The 11,008-nt window shown below is 43.5% G+C and overlaps 1 protein-coding gene across 2 annotated transcripts in view; it reads left to right on the top strand.

Annotated features, from left to right (window-relative positions):
* Positions 1-3,019: 3,019 nt before the first annotated feature.
* Lmbr1 (limb development membrane protein 1) overlaps positions 3,020-11,008 on the top strand; it is a 133,686-nt gene continuing 125,697 nt past the window's right edge. For both annotated transcript variants that reach the window (XM_050119922.1, XM_050119920.1), the window contains exon 1: positions 3,020-3,269. In XM_050119922.1, the coding sequence (XP_049975879.1) occupies positions 3,204-3,269 (66 nt within the window). In that variant the 5' untranslated portion in view covers positions 3,020-3,203. The remainder of the gene's footprint in view (positions 3,270-11,008) is intronic.

Genomic DNA, 11,008 nt, shown 5'->3' with positions numbered 1-11,008 from the left:
TTCTAAGAGTTATGGATCTCTTGAGCCTTCTTCTCTCTACTCCTATCCCGTGTGATAGGAATTCTTGCTACAGACTCTCAACACACATTTAGTCTGCACACCTCTTTTCATTTGGACTCCCTCCACCTGGGGTGCAAACTATCATAGCGAGTCTCATGGCTTTACCCTTACTTGCTGTCTAGTCTCCAAACATGGGAAGGTCATGTGACAACTGTACACATCCCAGGATGCTTGCCAACACCTTCCAGAGTAAAACTCGAAGCCCTTATAGTGGCCCAAACAATCTTACAAGACAACAATATTAAGAATATTAATATTTTTCTAAATTCAAAAATTACATTATTTATTTGTGTGTGTATATGCTCATGGGCCACAGGTTACACGTGGAGGTCAAAGGACAATTTGAGGGAGTTGGTTCTCTTCTCCACCACATGAGGCCTGGGGATGGAATTCAGGACATCAGGCTTAGCAACAAATGTCTGGAACTTACTGGTCCCATTCATTTTTAACTGGTGTATGTTCATTGCACATCATCATAGGTATCACGATGGTGTTTTCTTTCACATATACTTTTATCGTTTGCACTCTCAGGCACTCCTTATCCTTTCTCCTTTCCCTCCTGCTAGTCCCCTTCCTCCCTCCAGATGATCTTGCTTTTTCTTACTTGTCGTGTGTATATAATATTTTAGGTATCAATAGAAAACTCATGATCCACAAATGAGTAAAAAAAACAAGGCACACTTATCCATGTCTGACTTATTTTTACCTAAGATTAATCTTGAAGAGGGATGTGGGAAAAGGGTATTCATTAAGAGTAGAAGAAGCAATTGAAGAGGACTTCCGCACAGTGGGGGCTCCCTTTCAGACCCCAGATTGGGTACAAACATCCAAACGCCTGTTTTCACAGAGGAATCCTTTATTAAATGGGGAAGAAAAGTTAAAGTGTCTGCATGGTAAAGGAGATGGAGGATAAGGGAGAAAGGGAAGTGGACAAGGGAAAGGGGCAGGGATATTTATCCTGGAGGGACAAAGGATCGAGAGGAGACAGATGTGGCACATAGGCAAATGGCGGTTTAATAAAAGTAAAGGGAGAAACCTCATGTCAGGGCGATTTTAACTGGGCATGTTGATTAGGCAAACCAAAGGGGAATTCTGATTGCCGGACTCTGGTAATCAGCCCGGGGAGGAAGTGGCTAAATAAGCGAATGAATAAGACCTTGGTGGCTAGCTTTAGGAATGTAGTCTAACAGTTTTTAGCAAGGCAGAGGGAATAGGGAGAAGGATAAGGCCTGCCAGAGCCACATGCTTTAGTGGCCTAGCATCTCTTCAGTAGTGGGCTGCCTAACTCCCGCTTGCCTCAGGCTTCTTTTTACTGACCACAGGAGTTGCTAGGAGACACAGGAAGGACAAGCGCTAAGGCACAGGCCTTTCCCCAATAGTGTCATAATTTTGAGTTTCCTATTGGATGGAGCATATCACAGGATCAGGGCCAGACTTAAGGGTGACTGGTTCTCACTGGAAGAAAGGCAAAGCCATAGGGCAGATGGGTGGGCCAAGGTGTCTGATGCGGGAGTGGGGGTTTGTGTCTATTTTTGAAGCTGACCTTCCTGGGATACGTTTCAGAAGTGGCAAAGATAGCAAAACTACCAAATAAAAGGCGGGTAAGCCTCCATGAATAGCTCCGTAATAGAAATGTAAAGGTTTAATTGGTTACAGTATCCAATTGGAAGGATGTGAACTATTGTACGCTTTCACTTTCTGGAACAGATGCCCACTGACACACACTTTGAAAGCTGATGTGTTTATCCTTTCATTTGGACAGATTCACCCAGAGATCATCTACATCAGTTCAATTGGGTATTTAACCTAGCTCTCAGACTATGGGTGTCCAGAAAAATAGACCAGGATTCTAGTCTACTAGTTCTTTAGATATTTAAAGACATATTAAAGGTGAACTGGTGTGAATTCTACCAGCTGGAAGTTGTTACTGGATGATCAGCCTGCTGTCTCTGGAACACAGGCTGGGAGCATGCCTCAGGTACTCCAAGATCTCCTACCAAATGAACCTGGAAACACAATTACGAATATTCCTTTAAAACCTGGGTGGTGGCAGTCACACAAGCCTTTTATCCCAGGATGCAGAGGCAGGTGGATCTCTGAGTTCGAGGCTAGCCTGTTCTATGGAGTGAGTTCCAGGACAGCCAGGACTACTTAGAGAAACCTGTCTCAAAAACAAACAAACAAACCCAACCCAAACAAACCTTTAAATTAAAGACAAAAGAACTGCAGGATGGAGAGAAATTACAGTGTTGGGATATTTTGCAGTTCTCCAGATAAGCGCGTTGAAGCCTACAGAGGCTCATGAACTTGAGCTTCCCTGGTCATCTGCAGGGCTGGGGACCGCCCTATCTCTGCCCTCCAGAAAGGCAGTGGCTCTTTTATCTCCGCAGAGGAGCTGGGCTTCTAGCTTGTGCCTAGGGTGCTACTCTGCAACCGCTTTCCAGTTTTGCATCTGTTTGGGAGAAAATTTCTATAGTAGACCCCAGTCCGTCTTGGCCCAGGATTTCAGGCTAGGCGAGCCTAGTGCTGAGCTTAGAAGCGGAGAGCAGGGTTGATCAGCCTGAGGGTCATCCAAAAGCTTCAGCAAGCGAAAACGGGGAAGAGATGCACCTGTACCTGGATCTAACCACGCCTCCGAATCCTGCCCCCACCAAGGGTTCTGCCTCTAGACCCCTCCCTGCCTGGATCCTCGGCACCGCCCTTATTCCCAGCCCTGGACAACGGACAGCAAGACTGGACCCCAACACTGCAGGCCCAGCTACAAGATTTCGGGCCTGCCTCAGCACGTCCTGGGTCCTACAAACTCCGCCCCCATTCCAGCCACGCCCCCTCGCACCTTGCGACCCTCGGTCCAGAGCCCCAGGCGCAAGGCGCGCGTCTCTGACGTACGGCGCCCTCCGAGTGACGCACAAGTCCCGCCCCGGCCTCAAGCCCCGCCCAGGTAGTGGTCGTTCCCCGCCTCCCGCAGCCCGAGCCACTTCTCCAGGAGCTGAGGCGGCGGCTGAGGCGGCGTTTTCCGTGCCCGCTGCGGTCTAGGTGGAGTTCCTGTCCGGCGACGAGCGGCTGTGCAGCCCCGGCGCCCGCGGGCAATGGTGCGGCGGAGCGCGCGGACGCGGGCGGCCCTGCGGCGGGCATGAAGGAGGATGGAAGGGCAGGACGAGGTGTCGGCGCGGGAGCAGCACTTCCACAGTCAAGTGCGAGAGTCCACGGTGCGTGGCCGGGCGGTTCCCCTGGTCCAGACCAGCACGGTCCCCTAGCTTCTTCCCGGACCTCCCGGCCACAATGGCTTTCCAGCGCCCCACCGGGTCTGCTGCAGACCGACTCTGACGCCCCGCGTCACTTACGTCCTCTGTCACCTGCGACCCGGTCACCTGTTCCCCACCGCCTCACCTACGTCCCTCTCCTGTCACCCGCTGCCTTCTCCTTTCGTAGGTCTCCCTCGCGCCACCGGCGCTCCCTCCCGTCCGCTCTGTCCTCTCTTCACCTGTGTTTCATCCTTACACCTGCACTTCCTGCCCCTCCTGTCACCTAAGTCCGCCTCCACTGCAGCCCCTCCAGCCACTTGTGTCGCCTCTCCTTCCCTGCACCCTCTCTCCGGTCATCTCTGTCCAGTCCCCTGTGCCCACCTCTTGTCACTTGCAGCCCTTCCATCACCTGTGTCCTCCCCTCCTGTCACTTGTCCCGATCACCTACACTTGTACCCTTCCCATGTCTTCATGCCCCCCATCTGCTCCTTTCACCACCTGCTTCACCATCTTCTTCACCTGAGGTTATCCGGCATCTGCTGATGGAGGGTGGAGGGTGATGAGTGGCTGTCGCTTTTCCTCTAGTCAGGTATGGTACCTGGACTGAGCTGGCTGTGGCTAAGGTGTAGGTGGTGCAGACTGCCCGGCTTTCCAAGCTTCCAGTCCGGCTGTGACTCTGGCCTCCCACACACATCCCTCCCTCTGCTCCGTTAGCCAGGACAGCTAAAAACTTGCAGAGGAGGGAAGACAGGTCTCTCCTGGGAAGGCTGAGAGCAGAAGCCCACAGGGCACGGAAGCAGTTGCTCTGGAAAGGATGGGCCCGCTTCATCCTCTGCTTCTAGCAGGTCTGGATGCCAACCTGACTCCCTAAGTTTTCCTTTGATGAGCACCTTTCATGGTACTCGACAGTGTATAAGCGGGTTTGTTTGTGTCTCATATCTCTGGAACGTATGCCCAAGTTACAAGTTTGCATCCGCCCCACGTTTAGCTCACTTTCCCTGTTCAGTCACATCTTTGGTTTGAGGTGAGTAAATTCTGGTTCACAGTAGTCCAGCTTGTGCAGTTACTGACTTTGAAAATTGATTATATGGCAGTAAAAGGAGATGTATAAATCTGCGCTGATAGAATTAGGTATGCTACATTTGGTTTTATTTTTATTAATTCTTTGAGTAATTTATAGAGTGTATTTTGATCATATTCACCCCTCGCCAACTTCTCCCAGGCCTAGGCCCGTCTTCTCAACTTTGTGCCATTTTTAAAAAGCCATTTGTGCTGCCCTTATAGTCTTAGGTGTGTGGACGTTCATTGGAGTGTGGTTGACTTATCAGGTACCACACCCTTAAAGAAAACTGACTCCCCTCCCCCCTTAGCAGTTAGGGACCAGTCTTCATGCCCATCTCCCGGCTCCATACTGAGATTTTGTCTGCATTGAGCTTGCCCAGATTTCGTGTGTGTGTTTCACAACTGACCTCAGTTAATTGTACAACTATCCTGTTGTAACTGGAAAATACTGCGTTCTTATGGCCATCTACTGTCCCTGGCTCTTGTACTCTTTTTGTCCCCTCTTCCACAGTTGTTTTAAGCCTGAAGAAGAGGGAGAGTGATATGGAAGTCCTATGTAGGTCTGAGCGTTCATTTCTTGGTCTCATTCTCTGCACCTTGCCCTCTGTTAACATTATATACACAGAAAGCCTCTCTGATGCCGGTCGAAAGACTCACCAATCTGTGGATATAACAATAAGTTATAAGGAAGCAGTTTAATAAGATGTCTATTTAGCAGTGTTATAGTAGTAGGCTCTCTCTAGGGCCTATGATCCACCTAGCACAGGTTCTTGTCTCCAGGAGCGGTGCCAGGTATGGGTTTCCTTTCGTGGAGTGGGCCTTAAATCCAACCAGAAAGTGGTTGGTTACTCCCACAACATTTATGCCACTAGGAAGAAATATATAATTTTAAGTATGCTCTTGATACATTTCTTTATTCTTTTCTTCTTTTGTTGGGGAAGGGGTTAGAGACAGGTTTCCCAGTAACTTTGGAGCTTGTCCTGGAACTCACTCTGAAGACCAGACTGGCCTCAAACTCACAGAGACCTGCCTGCCCCTTTCTCCCGAGTGCTGGGATTAAAGGCATGTGCCACAACCACTCGGCTATTTTTTTTTTTTCGTTTTTTTGATACTTTTTTTTTTTTTTTTTTACTAAACATACCCGACTAATCATGGTTTCAGATGCATAAACAGTTTTATTACCGTGCCAGAGGCCCAGCTTTCCCCCACAGCTGTAACTTTTGTTTCCTCCAAGAGTAGCTGCTGCTCTGGCTTCTAAGGTTATAGGTTAATTTTCACCTTTTTTTTTAAATTCCTATTATATATATGTGTATATATATATATATATTTGTTTTGTCCTCATTTATGTCTGTATATCATGTATGCATCTGCTGCCCATGGAGGCCAGAAGAGGGCACCAGATCCTCTGGAACTGGAGTTACAAGGTGTTGTGAGTTGTCCCATTGCTACTGGGCACCAAACATAGGTCCTCTACCACTGAACTACATTGCTAGCCCAGAGAAGTGGCAGGTTTGCTCATTCTGGGTGTGGTGTATCTGGTGGTGGATATCTGTTAGCTCCTGAAAGTTCTGTCAGCTTGGATTTAATCTGGCAGAGTCATAAACCTGAGACGTGGCTGGTACCGTAGCACAAGCATGCCCCTCAAGTTCTTAGGGCTGTCTTTGGAATCCCAGTGAGCATAGGTGGATATGTTGCAATGTGTATGTGGTAATAGGCTGAAGTGCTTGTTTTGTGAAATTTGTAAGTATTACTCCTTGTTTTTTGCATATGGGTGGATGTCTAGTTGGTTCAACAACATATATTATTTTCCTCATTGTATTATCTTTGGGCATTGTGAATGATCAGTTAACTGTATTATATGGTTATATTTCTAGTGTTCCTATTTTGTTCCATTGGTCAATATTTAATTAATACTATACAATTTTGATTATTTAAGTTTTATTCTTACTTTACAAAAGTAATTTTTATTAAAATTTGTGCTGATTATTTTGGGTTTTGTCTCTTCACATAAACTTTAGAATCAATTTGTTTCTGTCTACAAAGTAACTTGCTTGGATTTTGATTGGAATTGCATTCAGCTTGTAGATCAAATATGAAGAATTAACATCTTCTTGTTCATGAACATGGGCTATCCTATCTCCCATTAATTAAAGTTGTTATTTTTAGATGTCTTTCATCAGAGTTTTATAATTTTTCTTATGAATATTTTGAATATATTTTGTTAGATATTTGGTTAAAATTCCCACACACACACACACATATATTTGCATGCTAGTGTAAATGGTGTGTGATGGTTTTGACTTTAAATTTCACTTGTCCCTGGGCTGCTGGTAGCACACACCTTTTTATTTATTTATTTTTCAAGACAGAGTTTCTTTGTCTATCCTTGACTGTTCAACTGTCCTAGAACTAACTCTGTAGACCAGGCTGGCCTCGAACTCACAGAGAGTGAGTCTGCCTCTGCCATCCTAGTGGTGGTATTAAAGGCATGCGCCACCACTGCCTTTTTTTTTGTGGGGGATGCTGGTACACATATTTAATCCCAGCATTTCCACAGGTAGAGGCAGGCAGATCTGTGTTGTTTCAAGGCTATCTGCTGAGTTCTAGTCCAGTCAGGGCTATATAGTGAGACCCTATCTCAAAACAAAAACAAACAACAGCAAAACCCCAAAACTAAAATTGAGATCAAACCAAAACAAAAATTTCACTTTTCTATTCTGACATATAGGAAAGTGATTGACTTCAGTATATTAACCTTGCATCCTCCACTCTTGCTAGAAATATTTATTAAGATCTAGGTTTTTGTGTGTATTCATTCAGATTTTTCTGTATAACTAATAGAGATACCTGTGTACAAAGGCGATTTTACTTATTAAAGTCCTTTTTCTTCTTGCACTAACTAGGATTCCTAGTACTGTGTTGTAGGATATGAGAAAAGGTGCTCTTGTCTTGCTGTATAGATCTTAGACAAGTGTTGCATTTCTCATTATTAAGTATGTTAGTTATTGATACTTTGTAGATTGGTATTCTTTAGCTGTTGAGGAAGGACTTTAATTTTAGGTTCTTTAGTTTTTTAAAGTTTTATTTACTTTTATATAATTGGGGTTTTGCCTGAATATATGTGTGAGGATGCCGGATCTCTTGGTACTGGAGTTACAGACAGTTGTGAACTGCCAAGTGGGTGCTGGAAATTGAACCTGGGTCCTTTGGAAAAGCAACTAGTTCTCTTAACTGTTGAGCCATATCTCTAGCCCCAATTTTAGGATCTTTTAAATTACAAATTAATATTTTTTCTTGTTTATTTGGTTTAGGTTTACTTTTTCTTTCATGATGAATTAATGTCACCCAGCTAAAATAGTGTTTTATTTATCTTTTTTTGTAAAGTTAATACATTTTTATTTAAGGGATTTCATATGTGATTTCGTCACTGTCCATCAAGGTCACTGAAATTCAAGATTTTTGAAGGTAGACCTTTTTCAAAGAGCCAATGCTTAATTCAGTTGTGCTATCAGACCATAATTCTTTTATTTCTCTATGCATTAAAGACAGACATATTCATGAAAACTTCAAAGTTCTCCATTGAAGAGTCTTTAAATCAATTTCTTCAATTTACTTTAGGAACCATGTTAGTGTAGGTTTGCCTCTCACTTGCTGACAACCCATGCCTCTAAAGAATGAGTTCAGACCATATTCATTCCTGTCACATTCAGAATACTATGGGTCTATGTGCAGGATATGCCAGAGTTACATTGAAACAAACTCTATTCATAGGTGTCTTCAACTCTGACCTCATTCATTTTCAAGACAAGCCTTTGATATTCACATGTTCATCTCCTTTCCAGGGCTTTCTGTCCTCTGCCCAGTATTTTTGGCCTTAGACGCTTTTTTAAAGACTGCAGCTTCTTTCTTACTCTTCTCTTGTTATATATTGACTTTTCTCTTCTTTGGGAATTTCAAACTTATCCATAAATTGGTCTCTACCAATTTGATATCACATTATTTATATTCAGGGATGTATTCCCTCCTCATAGTCTGTTATGAATCTTCAATAGGAGAAATGGGCCCATCATCATCCAAATACTCATATCTCTGTCAAGATCTTCCTCTTCTACACATGCATTTGCTTTACAAATTTCTTAAGGTGGTGTCCATACTTCAGGTTTTCAGTGTGGTGAAAAAAATTCTCTTGCAGGCAGGGTGGTGGCAGTGCACAACTTTAATTCCAGCACTCCAGAGGCAGAGGCAGGTGAATCTTTGTGAATTCCGGGCCAGCCTGCTCTATAGTGCTAACTCCAGGACAGCCAAGGCTACACAAAGAAACCCTGTCTCAAAAAACCAACCTACCCACCAACCAACCAACCAACCAACCAACCAAACCAAACCAACCAACCAACCAACCAAACCAACCAACCAACCAACCAACCAACCAACCAACCAACCAAACCAACAACCAAACAAACAAAAAACAACAACAAACATTCTCTTGTAATAGCCCCTGCACACTCCTCCTCTACAATGCCAAAAAGCTGTTCTATTTATCTCTATATATTCAATTAAAAAAGTATTTTGGAACTATACTTTTTTGGTACATGATGATTCATGACAATTATGTCTTCCTTGTGGGTTATATCATTTATTTATTTTATTTTTGGGGTTATATAATTTTTTCAACAATTTTTATTTATTTATAAGTGTTCTGCATGTATACCTGCATGCCAGAAAAGGGTACCAGATTCTATTATAGATGGTTATGAGCCACCATGTGGTTGTTGGGAATTGAACTCAGGACCTCTGGAAGAGCAGTCTTTGCTCTTAACTGTTGAGTCATCTCTCCAGTTCCAATCACAACTATTTAATGCATATTAATTATACCAATTGGATTTTACTGTGAGCTTTCTATGTACTCATATATCCTGACTTGATTGTGCCTACTTCTTCCCTTTTCTTTCGCTGTCCTCGTCTCTTATACACTCCTTGGCCACTCTTTTATCCTTCTCTAATATTCCCTCTTCTACTTTTAGGTCTTTAATAAGATTAGTTTTCTCCTTTGGAAAAACTTGTAATATTTCTCTTTCTTATCTGTCTTCACTTAAAACGAATTCTTCACTGGCTCACTCGGTCTCTCTTGGTCTCCCTGATTTTTGTGTCCCCAGCTGGAGGTGGGCATTGCCACCCACATCTAGAAACTCATTGGCATCAAGGAGTCTGTCCCACCTGAGGACGTGAGTAATGGCCCTGTTCATTGCCCTTCTCCTCTGGGGTTGTGAAAAGAGCCTGGGTGGATGGAAGTTGAAGGTCCTGAGGATGTCGGATCAGTTCATTTCCTTCTATTTTCTTGTAAATCACACAGTTTTATTATTTTTCCAAGCTGAGCAATTCTCCACTGTTTATAATGCCATATTTCTTTGGTTCAGTCATCTGTCAGTAGGCATCTAAGCTATTTTGAATGGTATCATAGTAAACACAGGAATGCAGATTTCACTTTCTTGGCATATATATTCAGGACTGGCATAACTGAGTCAGATACAGTTTTGTTTTTAGTTTTTTTTGAATCTCCATTTTCATAGTGGCTGTATTGATTCACACGCATTCCAGTTTCTTTTTGTTCACATCTTCATCAGCATTTTGGATAATAGCCATTTTAACCGACATAAAATGGAGCCTCAGTGGAGTCTTGATTTGCATGTTCCTGATAGCTAAGGATGTTGAGCATTTAAAAATAAAGGCTAGTTTCAGGACAGGAACCAAAAGCTATAGAGAAACCCTGTCTCAAAAATCCAATATATATATATATTGGCCATTTGTGTTTCTCCTCTTTTTTTTTTTTAAATGATAAGTATCTGTTTAGATCATGTGTCACTTTTTGATTGAATTATTTGTTCTTTTGTTATAAGAGTTAATAATGGGTCAATCAGTTTATAACTAATATAGACCTCTGCACATTTCTTTGGGGCTGAACGGCTAAAGGCCAGGTGGGACAGAAAACCTTGGTCAACAGAATGGCACCCAACATGTGGACAACTGCATTCACATAAAGCCTGAGAGAGCATGGGAAGTAATTCTAGACATAAAATAATAGAGTTAAGCATGGCTTATTGATAACAGCAGTTTCTTGGGTGGGCTCTGCTAGCTAGAGGCAAGTGCTCTCATTTTAGAGAGGCTTCCTGACTCAGCTTTAGCTGCAAAAACTTTGCAGCCCTTTTAAGAGGTTCTGCCACAAAACTCTTAAGTGGTGTTTATGAATAGCCTATAGCCTACAGCATGCTTCTTGGTGGCGGCCCAGACCTTGAAATGCTATAGAGTTGTGACAATAAACATGGCTCTGGCCAGTACTGCCACCATGAGACTGGAATCTCAGAAAGCTAAGGAATGGGCTGTATCTAGCTGTCAAAGCCACAGCTTTAATCCTAGCCATATTGCTTAGCAAATTAAATACTCATGTGATCAGGAAAAGAGAGATATACAGTAAAGATAGACTCAGATGAAGAAAACTTCTAAATGGTTTACAGTGTGTTAAAAAATATATGTAGGTTTGGGAGAAAAAAGGATAAAGTCCTTAACATAAAGAAAGAGTAGTTGGGTGTGGTGACACACACCTGTAATCCCTACACTTGGGAGGCAGAGGCGGGGGGGGGGGGGGG

The sequence above is a fragment of the Alexandromys fortis genome, unplaced genomic scaffold (assembly GCF_014885135.2).
Source record: "Alexandromys fortis isolate MF-2015 unplaced genomic scaffold, M_Fortis_MF-2015_v1.1 scaffold_177, whole genome shotgun sequence".
In the NCBI taxonomy this organism is placed as follows: Eukaryota; Metazoa; Chordata; class Mammalia; order Rodentia; family Cricetidae; genus Alexandromys; species Alexandromys fortis.
The sequence above is the reverse complement of the archived record's forward strand: the minus strand, read 5'-3'. Positions and strand labels throughout refer to the sequence as shown.